General features: G+C 45.7%; 1 protein-coding gene across 11 annotated transcripts in view; it reads right to left on the bottom strand.

Moving 5' to 3' along the window:
• The window catches only part of LOC135917740 (uncharacterized), a 224,577-nt gene that overhangs the window by 73,414 nt on the left and 132,273 nt on the right, over positions 1-18,890 (bottom strand). Inside the window, exons 13-14 of one of the 11 annotated variants that reach the window (XM_070536091.1) lie at positions 9,478-9,603; positions 7,581-7,862 (exon numbers count right to left, since the gene is read on the bottom strand). The exons of the other annotated variants lie outside the window; for them this stretch is intronic. Of the exons in view, the coding sequence (XP_070392192.1) occupies positions 7,749-7,862; positions 9,478-9,603 (240 nt within the window). The 3' untranslated portion in view covers positions 7,581-7,748. Of the gene's footprint in view, positions 1-7,580; positions 7,863-9,477; positions 9,604-18,890 lie in introns of those variants that run through there. 11 annotated transcript variants of the gene reach the window in all.

Below are 18,890 nucleotides of genomic sequence, written 5' to 3'. Positions count from 1 at the left end.
CACTAGATAACGTTCTAGCGTTAAACGTTGCCAGGTTCATATTCCAATGGCGGCCTGTCCGGAGCCAGTGATTCTTAGCACCCTCTGCTGCGTCGCAGGTCTGACCGCCGCCGTGGTCAGTTGGTTCGCAGCTGCTGGGGACTGAGCGCCGGGATTTGATTGTTGTGTTCATATAGGAGGTTGTGGCAAAGTACTGCACCAGGGTGGCCAATCCTGCTCTGGTGAGGGAGTGCGTTACCGGTTCTGGTCACCCCCGAGCAGGCCACACTCCAGGCCTGTTTATGCAATTTTGTCAACACGCGGATTTATTTTTTTTTATTCCGGTGGAAAATTGCTGGCACCGGGATTGGAACCATGGACCTCTTGCACGCGAGGCGGGTGTTCTACCTTTACGCCACCGCTGCCCCACCATGCTGACTAAACCGCCTTGCTTGCACCTACCAGTGATATCAGCGCCAGAGTTCCCTTTAGTACCAGTATGCAGCCAAATACTACGGCCGAATGGTAGAAGTACCACTCCGACGCCTACGTCGTACTGGTTTCCTGCAGCTCTCATTGTTTCTGAAGCAAGCTCCCGGAAGCATGCATCTTGGAACCATATCAATCGCGGCACTCACCTTAGACGACCGCCAAATAAGGGCAGAGTGGGAGAAATTTCCAACTGTGCACTCATTACGTTAATTTTCGCTACAGTGTGTCTGAACTTATGCCCTAGTTATTCACACGACTGGCAGGCACTACAACTACTATAAACAATTCATGCATGTTGAAGGACAGAAGAGGTGCCCGTATTAATTACATGTTTTTACTTGTACACGATGCACAACGCTTGATTATTTGGCAAGGGTCACCTATATTAGACGTTGACATTATGTGCACATAATTGTCTTGAGGTACCCTTGCAATGCTGCCGACAAAAAAAAATGTATTCACGGATCTGCGTGAACTGGCGAGATAGATAGACAGAAAATCTTTATTCATTCTATCAAGGGGTTTAGCGGTGAGCCGTCTTGCGCTTGCTGCCTGGCTCTTCAGCACGGGTGTGCCCCTATTCCAGGGCTCCACTGAGCCTAGCCACTTCGCACGCGTGCTGCACCATTGCCCTTTGGGCGGTGAGCTCGCTGCTGGTGAGCAGGCCCTCCCATTGCTCCGCACTCGGGTTTTTATGTTTATGGAATGTGTAGTTATGCTTACATTCCCATGTTATGTGGTAAAGAGTTGGTATTTCTCCGCACCATGGGCAGGAGTTTCTGTATTGTGTCGGGTGCATTTTACCAGAGTCCTTCCATTTCAATCACGTCCGCATGCTGCAAAATACTTGAACACATAATATCAGCAAGTTTATTTGATTACCTTGAGGGCCAACATCTGCTTAATCCTAATCAACACGGCTTTAGACGGAAATTGTCAACGATCACCCAGCTCGTAGAAACAGTCCACGAGTTAGCAAAAGCAATCAACGATAAACATCAGGTAGATGCAATTTGTCTTGATATGTCGAAAGCATTCGATCGGGTCGCACACATAGAACTTATAAGGAAACTAAAGAATTTTGGAATTAATAGTACTATTGTCGCTTGGATTAAATCGTACCTTAAAAATAGAACGCAGTATGTGGAAATCAACAATGCGAAATCCGGCATTCTGAGTGTTTCATCAGGTGTTCCCCAGGGCTCCGTGCTCGGTACCGTCTTATTTCTGTGTTATATCAACGATATTGCAGAAACAGTTTCCTCAGGTGTTAAGGTTCGGTTATTCGCAGACGATTGCCTGCTTTACTCACATATAACATCCAAAGAAGATCAAATTACCTTAAGCTCGGCATTAAGTAGTATCCATGACTGGTGCTCAAAATGGAAAATGAAAATAAATCACAGCAAAACGTCAGTTATAAGAATAACAAACAAAATAAAAGACATTCTTCCATTTGAATACGAAATTGAAGGACACAAATTACAGAAAGTAAGCTACTTCAAGTATCTAGGCATAACAATCAGTGAAAATTTAAATTGGGATAGGCACATTCATAGCTTATGTAGTGCAGCCGAGAGAAAAATGTGGACTTTACGCCGGAAACTAGGGAAGGCAACCACGAAAGCGAAACTAACCGCCTATTTGACACTTGTTAGACCAACTTTGGAATATGGCTGTATCGTGTGGCACCCCTACACAAAAAACCAGATAGCAAGGATTGAAAAAGTACAAAGAAGGGCAGCTAGATTTATTCTGTCTAGATATAAGTCCACGGACTCAGTCTCGGGGATGTTGTCAGAACTTAAATTACCCCAACTGCTAGAGCTGCGAAGAGTTGCTAGACTTAAGTTCCTCTATCTTTTGCGGGGTAACTTCTTTAACATAAACACCGAACTGTACATAACGAAGCGCTCGGCCCGAACATTAAGAAACAGCCACAACGAACAACTTACAACTCTTCAAGCTCGGATCAACAAATTCAAATATTCATTCTTCCCACTAACAATTGAATGGAACTCGTTGCCACAGCACATAACGCAAACAGACTCTGTCAGTTCGTTTGAAAAATCAATACACCTTTACTTTGACCTACCAAATTAACCACGACAGCTCGTTTATAGCGAATTTCACCTACATGGAAATATGAATGTTGCTGTATGTGCTTCTACTACCGCACTTGTACTTTGTTGTGAACCGCAGGTTTGTGCGCAATTAATTTATTTTGTATTTGCATGTCTGCAAGGCTGTGATTGCCAATGCATTTACTGCATTGCAACAAATATTTTCCACCCTGTAATGGCCCAAAAATGGGCTAACAGTATTAATAAATGAAATGAAATGAAAAATGTTTTTATGGTCACGAAATTCCACCGTCACGCTATGGGAGAGGTTCATATGCTGCCCAAAGGTGCCGCGACGCGGCGCCACTGTGCCACAGAGGGCATCGTTCGCGTACCGAAACGCGTGCGCAGTGCGAGGCGAGCGATCTGGTGCGTTCTGTGCATGTGCCGCGCTATTTTTCGAGTGCTGGGCTGTTTAGCTGAAGTGGCGGGGTGGGACAACGATGCCGAACACGTTGCAAGTAACAGCTGAAGAAGTAGAATGGTGCTATCTCTAACAAGCCATTTAAAAAAATGCAGTATTTGTGATGTGGCTACTTGTGTTCTGAAGCATAACTGCGAGTCGACTTGTTTTCGTTTGAGAGTTGTTTTGCAATGTGTTATGAAATGCTTATGCTTTACATTTTCTTGTTTACAGAAGCAATCGATTATGCATTCTGTTTTTAATGCCATTCGTTTGGTGGTGTTTGTTCCATGCCCCCCAATGCATATATCTCACGTTTGATGTTATTTCTTTATGCTTATTATATTAGTGCCGTGCTTTTAACAAATTTGCATTGTGAATGGTGGACCATTCATGACCGGACGCCTCTGTGATGTCTGTATTTCGCTCCGCTTATTTTACATGATAAATAAATGATCATGCTTGTATGTTTTTTTTTTGCACCAACACGTTTTATTTCTTTTCTTAATCGAAATATAAAGTTTATATTTCCTTTTTCGACCATGATAAGAATATCAGGACCGGTGATTGCAGCATTTTAACATATTGTAAATAGTTGCGCATTAAGAGCCAAAATACCTAGTCTCGTAGTTTCTGCGTCGGAACCACGAGCAGCGTGATTAAGTGCTGGGATTCCTGACGCTTCTACACGACTGCTTGCTAAGGCAATTGCCTAATTACAATACAGCTAGTTTCAACTGTGCAAGGTCCTAACACTTCACGTTCGCCTTAATCTGTTACTAAAAGCCGCACCGAAGACATTTAGTAGCGATGTTTGTCTTGCATTAATCCTACCTAAATCTCATTCAGAAATGGCATCGTTTTGAAGATAAATCTTAAGGGCTCGGAGCAGCTCAATTTCCTTTTCTTTTTCATTAAGTATTCTACGGCAGAAACCCTTTGCAATAAAACTTTCATTCTTTTGATCTCCTTATAAGATACTGCCCACAGTCAGAGTCCTTCTCCGCCACAGTTCAACAGAAAGTGAACAGCTGTGCTCGGCGAACAATTTGGCGCTATGCGCAACGGAGAGTTGGCGCTTACTTACGGGTAAGCGGGGGTGCAACAGTCCATATGTTTGCATCTGATGATAAGTGGGACCACTGGCGCTTTGTTGCGAATTCGCGGTGTTTAATTTTAGGGAAATATTAAAAGCGGAGCCCACCGAATCGTTGAGGCGAATGGCGATGATGAAGAAATCTGGACCGAGGCCGCCCGACCGTGTACAGCGGACACATTTCGAGGGGGGCGAAATGAAAAACACCCGTTTATGTAAATTCAGGTGCATTTTAAAGGGTCCCAGGTGGTGAAAACTAATCCTGAGTCCCCCACTACGGCGTGCTTCATAGTCGTATCGTGGTTCTGACTCTTAAAATCCCAGATTTTTTTGTCTGAGACCGCCGCAAGCTTCATGCTATGATCGGCCTTTTTTTCGTCCGGGCACTCATATCATGGCAGAAGATGCGCTCAGGCAGTAATTTATAAATATTCGATGGTAAAAATAGTTACGTGAAACTAAAGCGATGGTTGAGGAAGTTGAGAAATCTAGAATACCGAGGCTGCCCCACACACAACCACAGCGGTAGCGGCGTTCGCATGCCCTCTCATGGACGGTTGCGCCTCTAGCGGCGGGCGCTGGCTCTATATGAAACTGAGGCGGCAGTTTCGTGACCACAAAAAAAAATGGAAGGACTGATTTTACTTAGTATGTGTAGATTATAGAAAGTTCCGGTTTGTAGCCTTCTCCAGTCGGCTGCTTCCTGTTGTGTAAGTAGTGTGTGTGGCAGAGGATATTTGATTCTCTGCCCTCTATAGTAGTTTAATATTTCCGCACACGTAGGCTCCACCGTTGTAGGGTTCTCGAGAGGCTCTATCTGTCCAGCTCGGTATGTGATCTTGCGAACTATACTGTCTGATCTCACGTTCCCTTCCATCCCGGTATGGGCCGGTATCCAGAAAAGCTTGTGTTTCCCTTTATTTCCGAGGGTTCCTGCTCCGAGGAGGATTCGCAGGGCCTCTTTACAGACTCTCCCCTGCATGTAATGCCCAATGCAGCTTTGGAGTCTGTTATTATGGTTAGTGATCTGTTACTTCGGTAGCCTTCGGTCGCAGCAAGCGCTATAGCGACCTCTTCCCCTCCGCTACCGTGCAATTCCTTATGGTTGCGCAGCTGAATGTCTCTCCCATGTAGTCTACTACAGCCGTAGCTACTCTGTGTGTTCTAGTGTGCTTGTCCCACGGGTGTAACCCTGCATCCATGTGCACCGTGTTTTCCTGTGTTGCCAGGTGGCCTTCCACGTAATCTGCCCTTGCCTGCCTTCTGGCTGCATGTAGGTTCGCATCCATATTGCGTGGAATTGGACTTATTCTGAGGGTTTGTCTGACGTTGTCTGGGATGTCTGCTTCTCGATCTATTGCCCCTTTCGTATCGTATCCTAGTCTCTTTAGGAGCATTCTTCCTGTAGCCGACTGCCAAAGTCTCGCTATTTGTGTGTTTAGTTGCGCTTCTGCCAGCTCGCTGAACGTGTTGTGTATTCCTAGCTGCAGTAGCTTGTCTTTGAAGTATTCCTCGGTAGGTGTAGTGCCGTTTTGTACGCCTTCCTTAGTATGGTTTCTGCTTGTTCTCTTTCTAGCTTGTTCATCAAGTGGTAAGGTAGCGAGTATGTGACTCTGCTGACCACTAAACTTTTAACCAACTTGATCGTGTCTGCCTCTTTCATGCCATGTCTTCTATTTGAAACTCTCGTAATCATCCTGCTTACTTGATCTGTCGATTTTTTGGAGTAAGGTAATTGTGCGACTGCATTTTGGAACATTTTTGCGCAGCTTCCTTGTACCAATAGAGACGTAACGACAACGTTGGTGAAGGCGTAGTCATGGCTCTATTAGTGACAGTGGGAGTGTGTGAAAGACATCTAGAACATCTGTACAAACACTACTACAGATGCAGTGGACTCCGGGAAAATGAAACTGGCTTAAATGGCCGTTACCGAAGCTACCATCACCCGCCCTGTTTGCTCAGTGGCTATGGTGTTGGGCTGCTGAGCACGAGATCGCGGGATCGATCGCGGGAGCGAAAACATCCGTGTACTTAGATTGAAATGCACGATAAAGAACCCCAGGTGGTTAAAATTTCCGGAGTCTTCCACTACGGCGTGCCTCATAATCAGAAAGTGGTTTTCGCACGTAAAACCCCATAATTATTGTTTTTTAAGCTACCATCCGCATTAATGACACGTGCAACAGGATAAGTCTGACAAACATGTAAAATACTGGTACTATATAAAAGGACGAAAATCCATTCGATGCGGCAGTCGCGAAAACGTTAAGACAAATTAATGATGTAGAGAATGAAATGCTGTTTAATCACAAGGAATTCGCTACGCAAGCATTAATCTATGGAAAACCAGAGTAACGGAGACGATAGGGCCCAGCTGAAAATACGGCTGCAAATACTGCATCGTTCAGCACGTGAAGAATAACAGAGCACTGACTATATACTCGTTACCTGCCCTGAAGAGACAGTTGAAAATATTATCGGGGTTGCTCGTGCTGAAAGTAGTTATTCCAATAAGAAAGAAATAGGTATTTATGTTATTGTGCGCGTTACTGCTGCAATCCAGATGACAAAGATGCCTTTCAATATCTGGCGCGCTATATTGAGCACGAGGGCTACGCAGTGATATTGGGTATCCATGCACACATGTTCCTAAAATCTTGCTTGAAAGAAGCTACAGTATTAGACGCAGAGCCTCCTTGTTTAATAAAGGTAATATAAAAGGTTTGGGCACATTGTGAATAAAAGTATTGTTGGAGATATTTTCCCCTCCGCCTAAAGAAAACTTCGAATAAATGAAAAAGTTTTTCGGACTGTGGGAATTCAGTTTAGGCGGAGTATACAATGTAAACAGAAGGAACCAACAACACCAGCACCAAAAAAAAACCCTCTTGCGTGGACATTATGTCCTCGGCCATCCAGAGGGCCCGCGAAAGAGCGGAGAGGCTTGGCCTCCCAATAGCGACATGGGAGCAGCCAGCGGCTAGCCGGAAACCCCAACGGGTCTCTGCCGGCAAGCCCCTCAGGACCTTCTGTCTGTCTTTCCCATGCCCTCTTCGGCAATTTCACATGCGGCTTCCCAGTGAACCTATTAAGTAAGGACGCGCTCAAGTTGCAAAAAAAAAAACACTCTCTTCCAAGCGTTAAGTCTTATAACGACCAAAAACTAGGCCGCTAACGCACTTGTAGCTCGTCTACTGTTAGGTAGGTACCCGGCAGCAGCACTAGGCTGCTTCCCACAGATAAGGCGGTAGCTTTTTAATAAGACCGTCCCTGGTTAAGCAAGGGGTAGGCAAATATGCTAAAATAAGTAATCATAGCGTCTCCTTTTGCAAATGCGAACTGCCACAAGTAGCCGTGTGCAAGGTCGCCGAACATCCGTGCCCATTAAAAAGACAGGCGGATTTTTGGCACGCACCATGATGCTAAACCACCATATCCCGCATACACGGTAGATTTTCTGTCATAACAACAAAAAAGACAGAAAAAAATCTATAATTTCACTTTATTTATTTACGCAGGATATTTTTTTTTCTATGAGCATGTGCTGGTAGCAACAATTGAGCGTATATTAATATGTGACCGCCCTGCACTGTGTCTCCTTACCGGCAGACGTGTAATTATAAGAAAAGAACGCCGCCAGCTTCTTGAGCATTTAGAGCCGAGGGAATGGCCCGTAGCCGCAGCTACCATAGGCGTCCTCCAGCTGGATGTCCACAGCGACAAAGGTGCATTGCAAGCTTGTCGCATTCTTCTTGGCTTTGCAGAGCTGCATTGAACATCCCCGAGACAACAACTCGTAAGAGGTCACTGTCTGTGTCACGTGGAGTGCCTTACAGATGAACGCGATAATAATAAATTACGTTAGGCATTTCCGAAAAAAAAAAATGCTTGCCTTCTAACCCTGTAAAGTGCGCGCACGACAGGAGGAAGTGCGTATTGCACGCACTTCCTCCTTCGGGGCCCAACTGCGGGGCCCATTTTTGTTCATCATATCATAGTAAGCCAACAAACGAAGACACCAAAGGCAACATAGGGGACATTACTTGTACCTAATAATTGAAGTAAACAAATATAAATTTAATGACAACTATGGTGCATGAAAGGGCCACTTGCCGCAGCTGGGGAGCGACCTTACGTCTTCGCACTACGCGCACCATGCTCTAACCAATTTAGCTACAGCGGCGCCATTTTCCCATCCACTTTCTTGGGTATTTAAGTTTTACCACTACAACTAACGTCGGGAGAGTTAGCCAACTCCGTCACTCGTAACGCAGACGCGGGAGTGTTCCCCACCTACGGTGAGTTATTTTTTCATCCGCCTTAATCGTCCAAAATTATTGTTTACTTAATCCAACTTTTGATTAGTACACGTTTCTTCCCCTATGTTGTCGTTGGCACCTTTCTTTGTTGGCTTCTTATGATATGATGAATAAAAGTTGGGCCCCTCGGTTAACCCCCTTTCTTCTCGTTTATCACATAACGAGGGTCTCGAAGCCGGCAAAACTGATGCCTTCAGGTAGCATGCGTAGGTTTATTGACCAGTTGCCTTCACCCAAAAAGATCACGTACTCGCGACGCCAGTGCCAGATAGGAGGTTCCACATGCGCCGCCAAGGTATGTGAGTGACGGCTCTGGCTAACACTCCCAAGCTTAGTTCTGGTAGTGAAACGTAAATACCCAAGAAAATGGAAAGAAAAACGGCCCCGCGGTAGCTTAGCTGGTCAGATCATCGCAAGTGTGATGCGAAGGCATGAGATCGTTGCCCGCCTGCGGCAAGTTGTTTTTGCATCTACTTGAATTATCATTATATTTATCACATGTGTAATTCAATTGCGAAGTACAAGGAATTGCCCCTATGGTGCCCTTGGTGTGTTTGCTGGCTTCTTATGGTATATATATATATGTATATATATATATGTATATATATATATATATATATATATATATATATATATATATATATATATAGCTTGACCACAGCTATGGTCTGGAAAGTCCGCGACGAGAGTTTCCGCAGAAAGGATCGTAATAATTGAAGAGGTCGCCAGCGCAAAACTTCTTTTGCTACATGGAGAGGTAGTATAGAACCACTCGTATTTACACAATACATAGGTCTTTAACTAGCTATCTAAACACTTCGCCTTAGTTTCAATTTAGCATTACCATTCTCCATCTCTTCCTCTCCAATTATATAATGAGAATCTTTGTATGAAATCCTAACAAGAAACACGTGCACAGTGAATGAGCAATGTTCATTCAGACTATCGCGTGATTGCCAGCATATCTATAATTTTCACACAATAATGTGAAGAGACGCGATCTTAAAAGTTCAATTTCAGTGTTACCATGCCTGCTGTTTGGGCACGATTGGCTTCTCTCACCTTGGTACGAAGGTTGCGAGGGCTGTCATAGGTGAAGACCAATCCTGCTGTGATGTCGTAAGTAACGAGGGCGTTGAACATCCTGTCTTGGTAGAACGAATTGTTCAATGCAGGACGCGAGCAGGCCTATTGGAAGGACACAAAACACTGTCGAACTTGTGAGCACAGATCCCACAGCCCCACCACAAAATCTGTCATGCCCTGTCTCATACTTGTTTTTGTTCCAATACTAATCACATAAAAACAAACAGGAATATGAAACAGGGCACAGGAATTTCCGATAGAGATTGTACAATAAAATTCACACTAGTCACTGAAAAGCACGAATCTACACTTTTAGTTGAGTTCCGCTTCGCTCACGCTCCGCTCCACTCAGATTTCACGCGCTGAGGGAACACTGCAGGGAACAGCCTAGATTTTGCATTTGACAACCGCGTCTTGTCGAGGCCCAGGCGGCGCATATCAATCCTGCTGAAAACCACCATGAATCCAAGAAGACGCTCTCACACGCTCACACGCTCGCGCTCACACTGGAGCGCGAAGCGATCTGTCTTCCGCATGCCAGGCATGAGCGTTGTGCAAAAGCGCACTAGCGTTTCCACGAAGCGGTGTTGCGCCAATTGCAAGCGCATGCCGGTCTGAGCGGAGTGGAGCGCAAATGCTCAACTTAAACATTCCAATATATGCGCGCAAATGCGCAATTCTGGGACTTGTCCCGTTCTAGCACGCTGTGAAAAAGCCGTTGCTTGAGTTCTAACAAGGTTCGAAAATATATTCGCTAATATTCATGTTTTCTTTTCCCACAAAATAAAAAAAGTAAGATTATAACAAAACGTAGTCCAAGATAATGAATAAAGGGCACAGATGTCCGGTGGTAATCAGCACCCTAATGATTCCAATTGTTGACCAAAATTGCAAGTAACACAGTACTAATCGGAACATAAATTTCGCAGCATGTGTCCGTAAAAGCTTTGTCGACAAACTAAAAAAAATATCGTTCTCGGCAAATTAACAGAAACTTTCAGTGCGGCGTGTTGCTCTTTCTAAGCAGTTTCAGCATCTTCCATGGGCCAAATCTGAAGTTAGCGCAGTGTAGATATGTGTGACGTTGGACTCTCGGTTTACCGGGTATGGATCGCAGGATATGAGTCCCTCGGGTAAATATTCATGCGCAGCTAGGACCACTTGGTGACTGTGATGGTTACTGTCATGATGATGATTACGTATGACAAAACTAAGCGATTCAACATGTAGTTGACGTCGACCAAATGTGTATCTAGGCGCAGATCTCTCAATAAATCATGTGGTTCACACACCCCGACCTGACCCCTTCATGTCGTATAAGAAGACGTTGTCTTCCATTGACTTCAACTAGACGGTTAATTGCCGTCCAACTTGATTTTCCTTAAGTGAAAATAAATTTTGGGGTTTTAAGTGCATGGGAAAATCTCGATCTCATTAAGAAACATCCCAAAGTGGGGAAAACAGTATAATTTACGCACATAACTTCCTTTGTTGTGCAATTAAATTGTAAAACAAGTGTGTTATTTCGCTTCTCCCTCAACAAAATATGGGACCGCCGCGGTCAAGATAAAACAGGTGACAGCCCAGCAGTGCAGAGACGTAGGCACTATGAAACTGCGGTGGGTGTTTAGAAAATTATAACTAGATACAGTTGTTCTGATGAAGCCACACCTATGCAAATTACTTGCGCATAAATGTTTTGTACATCGTAACAGTATACTAGACCTTAAAAAGGATCGCAGCGTCCATGACGAAAATGAACACGAGCTTGACATATGACTCACAATTTTTTTTTTCTGCGCAATGAAATAAACATAAGCGCACTCTGCGGAACAGAGAACGGAAATGCATTCAGACACAAGGAAGTTATTGCTGGAAAAAAAGTGCGCACAGTGTCCTGCCCAATAATTCGTAGTTCTGTGGATGTAACAGGGTAGTCCCCCTCTTCTGGTGCGAGCCTGATTAAAAGCGATGTGAGGTTTATGTCAGAGAAAGGAGCGTGAGGCTGCCGCGTTATAGAATAATAGGCAGCCGTCTTTAATTTTGCCCGAATGGCCGCCACGCTGTGACGCGCTTCGTAGACTTGCTGTACGGAATGAAGGTTCCCTGAGACACTGTCTATCTGAAGCTCAGTGCAGGTATCACGAAGATAGCTGTTATGGTTTTACCCCCCCCCCCCCCCCCCGGTTGCTTTGGTGTCCGCCCCTGTACCGTCAAAATCCGTTGCTGGAATACCGAAATCCATAGTTAGCAAGTTACAAAAAAATACGATTCAGGCCGTGAGGACTGGAAGGCAACACTAACAAATTGACGTTCCAGGGTGCACCCTCTCGTCTACTCTGCCGATGCTACAGCCATAAAGGTTGCTGATTTTAGAGAGCACAATGGCGAGAACGGTGATCATCATTGTTGACTCCAGCTGAGAATCGCCGTGCTGGATCGATCGTATGGCGAATAATATATATATATATATATATATATATATATATATATATATATATATATATATATATATATAAGGCTTTCCGTTCTTCTACGATCCAAAGATCCATAGTTAGCAAGCTACAAAGACTCAGGCCGTGAGGCATGGAACGTGGCACATATATATACATAAATATATATCCATAGTAAACGAGACGAAAGGAATTCGAGAGGCTCGCTTTCTATTAGTAATATCATAGGAAGCTAAGAATCAATGGTACCAAGGACAGCATAAAGCAAATTACTGGTCCTTGATAATTGAACAAAAGAAATCACGAATTAATGGGAAAGAAACAGGACGAAATAACATATTGGCGGCAGTTGGCATACGAACCCGCGTCTTCGCATTACGTGTGCCATGCTCTTACCAACTGAGCTACCGCGGCGCTGTTTTCCAATCCACTTTCTAGAATATTTAGGTTTATCTACTATAACTAACCCGTACACCGTTAGCCAGCCTCACCTCTCACAAGCCTTGATGGCGGATGAGGAGCATCCTTTCCGCCCCAGGCGTTACGTGCACATTACCTTTAGGTTAAAACTACTGGTCAATAAAACCGCACATGCAACGTGAAGGCGTCAGTGGTGCCGGATTCGAGATTGTCGCTAATGTCGCGAACGAGATGAAAGGAAATCGAGGGACTCGGTTTTTATTAGTCATGTCACCAGAAACCTAGCTGTATAGTTCTAGTAGATAAACATAAATACCCCGGAAAGTGGATGGGGAAACGGAGCTACGGTATTTCAAGTGGTAAGAGCATCGCATGCGTAATGCGAATACTTGTGTGGCTATGCCGTCTGTGGCCAGATGTTTTTCAGTCCAATTTCACTTACTATTTCTTCTTTTTAATATAATGAATACAATTTCCCGTATGCTCTCCTTGGTATATGTTGGTTTCTTGTGATATGGCTCTCTCTCTCTCTCTCTCTCTCTCTCTCTCTCGCTCTCTCGCTCTCTCTGTGTGTGCTCTCTCTCTGTGTGTGTGTGCAATGTGTGCAAAAAGGCGCGCGTATGCAAAGAAGACAGACTGGAGCACTATGTACATGAATGTGAATGCCTACACTCCGTTCCAGACATAGCAGTCAACACTGTGGAGGCTAGAGAGACTTCATGCAGTGGCTTCATTCGCATTTGGATATAGTTCGATGCTTTTTTGACCACAAATGCGTGCAACTGTTTCTTTATATTGGCTACGCAAGAAGCGCAAGTATGGAATGACACAAGTTCTTATCCTTAGAATCAAACAGACTGTAGTATAACGATGCTAAAGCGTTGTTTTAAATCAATTTTTTTTGGCCTTGTTTTTTTGCGGGGGCGGGGGTATTTGCAACCCGTCCCCTGGAGATTCACGTGCATGCTCGCGCGACCGAACACTGTTGGCGCGCATCGATACATGAACGGGACGTGCGAAGTCATAATTTTTCTTGGCCGAACATCTTGCGTAGCTTCCACAGCGTTGACTGCTTTGTATGGAGCGGAGTATAGCGTCCGTTAATGAGTCCAAATAAAGCCTGTTTCGGGCAACAGCACACATAATAATGGTGGTGGCTACTGGCAGTATCTTGATACAGGGCGCATTGTGGGCGGCTATTGAGGGCGTCGTCTTGCGGTGTCGAAGTCTTAGCGCCGAGTCCAATGCAGCTCGACAAGCAGAGTTGATGCGTATTTTGTGGTTCTTGGCGCGTGCTGAGAGTTCATGCCGTTGAGGGGAATAACGCCGAATACGGTGTCGTCGAACAGCATGCAACGGTGCCATTGGCGGGGAACTGCGAATGTCGCTGCGTGCCTTATTGCCCTTGCTGATCCATGCTGCGTCACCATTACAGGTATGGGCACAGTTCAGCAGGGCGGTGAATTGTGAGGACCAGCAAGGCCTTGGTCTCAAGATGGCGTCGTAGTGAGTGCGGCTGCTCTTCGTCCGCTGCATATTTTGCCAGGGCTTTGGTCAGAGGTGCAACGGAAAGCATATGCTGTCGCCGTTGGCGTTGCCGGGCTCACACAATTCGAAAGTATTGTACCAGGCAGCACTGGCAGCATAGGTTGTGAGCGAGGCGAAGCAATAGTGATGCCGTAGTGCGAAATCACGGCCTGCCACGGGTTCTCGTAGATTACCGAGCCTGGCATAGTATTAAGCTCCGACAGAAGACCATCTGGTAGGTCATGACGTGCTTGTAGATAGCGCAAATATTGGCCACTCACGTTGACGTAGAAGTCATTCTCGAGCTGAAGACCCCAATTGGCAGATCTCCTCCTGCAAAACTTTGTTAAACTACGGAAGGAATCAGCGGAAGGTGCGATCCCAGAACGTCGCAAGGCTCACCTGCTGCTGCTTTCGGTGAAATCTCAAATGCAGATATCGTCAGTGTTGCGATGGTCGCTGAAGGCATTGCGAAGCTTTCGCTTATGGAATCGCCGTGCCAGCGAGTCAGATTTGCGCCTAGTGGAGCTGGTGGGCGAGCCTCTAACTAAGTGATGAGTGACGTGCCCCCAAACGTAAAGCTGATGGTTGACGGGAACGTCCAAGGAAGGAGAGTAGCGGGCCTTAGGGTAGCCGAAAGCGCTTGCGTTTGTCCAAGTGAATACATTGGAAAGTGTCGTCGCGCAGCTGCCTTTGTAACGGATTTTTAACGGGTAAATGGGGAGGAGGCTAACGGAGGAGTAGATGTTTGATGCTGGGACCGCCGAGTGGTGACTATCGGCATGGGTGGATACAGGCCATGTGGGACGACAAAACGTGGAATGACGCGCGGTTCAAATGATGTTAAGGCTGAAGGCTCGAGGTGGTGTATTGAGCAAGGATGGCTGCACGCAAGTCCTCGTAGAAGTCAGGACCGCGGAGTGCTAGGCGGTGCTTGGAACGCAGCTGGAGCGTGCAACTTGTTGATATGGAAGTGGCTGTCCATTTGTGTGAACCAGGTGTCCGACATGTCGATGTAGAATTTGTGGACACTTGGTTTTTAAGCGCGCTAGTTTTTTCTAGTTTTTGCGCTACCTGCACGTAAGCTGTCTTCCTGTCTAGTGGGTTTGGAGAAGATAGTTGTGCCGATACAATTTGTTCGAGGTGTTTCTTCCGACCACTCGAAAGCTTTCGATAGCATTAGTCATCAGGCTCATCTTCATCTTCAAACTTCATCACTGTCGTATAACGCGTAATGCCCACTCTTTATGTAATCGTATCTACATTGCCGAATACAGTATGTAGAAAGCAACATGCTCACAACTTCTCTGAAGCTGGTTAATGTACGAGTCTCTGAGGGAAGTATGCTAGGCCCATTTTGTTTATTCTATATGCCAATAAACATGTTACCACTGATGAGTCGAAGAAGTTCGTCATTTACGCTGACCGTACAAATCCCTTCTTCTCTCGTCGCTCGATTGTGGAGTTCGCAAATCATATCAACCTCATTTACATTGAATTTATCTCTCGTCTATGCAACACTATGTACAACAGAATGACAGTAATGCAAAAGCAGTAACATACTATCCACGTCACAAAAATCTTACCATGTAGTCTCTATTTATCAACGGCGCAAAATTGGAATACGTTCAGGGCTTCAAAACTAGCGGCATCCTCTTTTCTACAGTTATGTCATGGGACACACATGTTGATTCTTTGGCAAGCTTCTACGCACTATGAGTTGGTTGCAACGAAATGGCATAGGGTCTCCATATCTGTTGTTCTATTTCTATGTAACTCGCTATTTTTTCTATTTTGATCCCAAGCGTTCGTGTTTGACCCACACCTATAAATGAAAGATATTTTATTACGAAACTGAGTGATAGATTAGCCTGCGAGGTAGCTTATTTGTCTGATAGAGCCGAATTATTAACTCAACTACACATTTTTAATGTTACGTCACTTCATGAATTTATGCTTTCTCGCTATAATATTTTTTGTTTAAAAACGAAACACGCTGCATCGCAAAACACTCCGAACTTAACCGAAGAACAGTCGCATGTCACATTTGTAATTCAGAACTCTGGAATGTAAGAGGCTGTCCCTGCAGCAATCGAGAACAAATGAATCACCAACGGCTACTTTCGTTGTAAAATAATTAGCAACAAGATAGCGGCATCGATGTTGCAATCATCTCACTGCAACAAGTGTGGGACATGTTCTTGTAAAAAGTTTGTTTTTCTTCTGCATTGCTGAGAGGTGGAATTAGACGTTCTTCTACCTTTTCTTGCCATTGCTAACCTCTGTGTCATATGTTAAGGTATTACGTTGTCACTTCATTTGTTTGGAGACGGATAATACTTTGCTGTAAGTGTTTGTTAGGCATAAAGGTCGCCGTCCAGTGCTGTGTTCCAGAAATTTTAAATTATGTGTGAGGGATCGGCTGGCCAGGATATGGCAAGGCGGAACGAAAAGCGGACACTGCTCGAGGCAATGCGTGGTCGGAAGGAAACTTGTATGGAGTCACCGGTGGATTTCATTCTCACCGTAGTAAGGAGACAGTGGCAAAGTTTCGATAGTTCATGGTCACCAACATTGTACATGTAGCGTGCATGTGTTTACGTGATGCATTTGCACAAACACAAGTAAAGACATATCTATAACAGGAACTTGTATCTGAAACGTTGCGAAGCGAGAAGAGGCAGGGACTTCGTACCCTACACGAAAAGTGAGTTCATATCTCTTCTTCCAAGGTTGAAACATGCCGAGCTGCTGTTAGAGACGCTGGCTGTAGTCACAGACACTGCGCACTTTCGACGCGACCGCGGGGAAACGCAGACGGCATCGCTGGTAGCTGCGTGTCAACGTTTGGTGCGTTGCGTCGCTGGTGCTACTACGCATGCAATATAAACCAGAGACGAAAGGTGATCCACGTAACGAGCGAAATTGAAGGTTTCATACGTCGTTACAGGACGGGCATATCCAAAAGCCTTCCCACGGAGTGCGACAAAAAGGGAAACATGCTCAAATCTTAAGGCTGAAGTCGGTTGGTGGGGCCCGTTTTACAGCTCAACGGTTCCTCTAAGCGCCACTGGCCCAGCAGAGGGAATGGCATTGACGCACGCGCACGCACCCTAAGGCACTGTCGGCGTCTTTCTTGCGGAGGGGGACAAGGAACGAATGCACGCGCGAAGCTTAATCATGCCGTTCGCTTAATGGAGACAGTACTGTAGAGCCTAAGCAGACATCAGGGCTCCGCGAACGCCACGGGGGAAGGATACCAGAATGCGCGCACAAACGCTAACGTGTTCCCGCCGTTACTGCTTCCTAGGTGATTCTTTAACGGTTGCAGGTGCTCAGCCTCTCTGAAACGTCCAGGCTTTCATCGATGCTTTCGTGGGATAACATAAATTGTTCAGCGCACGGCTCAATCGTAACAGAGTGCACCGACGCGGGAGGAAGATGCCGATGGGAAGTGAACTACATCTGCAGCTGCAAGGACTGCACGGGTAGTCGTAGCCTCAGGTGGGTGTCCAACAGCTCGCGTCCAGTAGAAGGTCGGTGAATCTCTCGCTACCGGTGTTTCATTCCGGATTGAGAACACCACTAATGCCTTGTGAGGTGAAGCCGCTATCTCTGGCTGAAAGTAGGCGTCAGTCGGAACCACATCGAAAACGCAACCACTTAGCGGGCAAGCAGGAAACACATTCTCACCAAGCTCCACAAGGCTTATGGTCCCGTTTCTATGCCATGCTAGTATATGAAAATAACACAGCAGCACTAAAATCTCACTCATGAATTAATGTAGTGAAGAACACACTCAAAAGAGAAGCCTAACTGAAAAAAAACTCAGGCAGGAATAAAAACGCCCTGATTTGATATCATCAGTGCTCATCCTTGTGGTACAGGGTTCGACTTAAGCCATAGGCGTTACTCTTTTAATTCCACTTGTTTTAACGTGCGCGCAAAGAATGCTGCTGCAAAGCAAGGATTCAGTGCAGCAGAAGGCCATCTTTGATGACAGTGTTTGTAGCCATTTGAGAGAGCAGTGCTTCGTCTCAATGGGGAATTTTGAGCCAGCAAGATAGGAAGACAGTTTCTGAGGAGTCCTTACAATACACGCGCATTTTTTCTCGGTGGCGCTGTGCACCTGTTCGCGATTGGTCTACTTATGACTTGCCTAGAGAGCCAGGTGCTCTTCCTATCCCTCACCCTTTTCTCCAAATATAACACCCATGCCACCTACGCTACCATCACACTAAACTTTGAACTACTTAGTGCAATCCGGCGATATGAATACTGGTTGACTTGTTTATGCGGCCTTCAGGGAGCCGAAAGCACTTTCCCTTTTTTGTCCATGATGACCTCTTGGGTGCTGTTTTTCTGAGGGCAGCGGTTAGACTACTTGCCAATTCCGAGTACTTTGCAATGTACCTCCGATAGTTGCCTGGGACACCTCAGAACGAGCCAATGTCGGTCTTCATGCACGACTACGGAAAATCCTGTCTTACGACCCCCTTCACGTCGGTGGTGACGGCCCCGACCGATCACATGTTCAAGGTGGATTGCTTCTGCCTGCGCCAGGTGGCATTTCGGAGTCTTGGCTCTGGAGCCTGATTCGCGTAAGCGCATCAGTACAGCCTGCTCAGGCCAGGACGCGGAAAATGGCACTACATCGTTTAGACATGGCAAAGCGAACCCGTCTTGCCCCCGCAGCACTCTGTCCATAAGGCTCGCAAAAGAGTATGGCACGTTCATTAAGCTAAAGCTCAATCCTTTGGAGCGAAAAGTACCCAATGGTGAAATGAATGCAGCGTATATGCTAGCCTACTCTCTGACGGGAGCCTGCCAGTAACCTGTGACCATATTGACACGTGTACTTATGTTTATCGGGCGACCACGTTTCGCCGCCTAACAAATGTTATCGCACAGCGCGGGATGCGCCTGCATGTATCCAAAGTTTCTGAAAAGTTATCAATGTTTCTATCCCCTGTCTGTTGTCACCAAACC

The sequence above is a fragment of the Dermacentor albipictus genome, chromosome 3 (assembly GCF_038994185.2).
Source record: "Dermacentor albipictus isolate Rhodes 1998 colony chromosome 3, USDA_Dalb.pri_finalv2, whole genome shotgun sequence".
NCBI classification, from domain to species: Eukaryota; Metazoa; Arthropoda; class Arachnida; order Ixodida; family Ixodidae; genus Dermacentor; species Dermacentor albipictus.
This window is presented reverse-complemented; position numbering and strand designations above follow the sequence as displayed.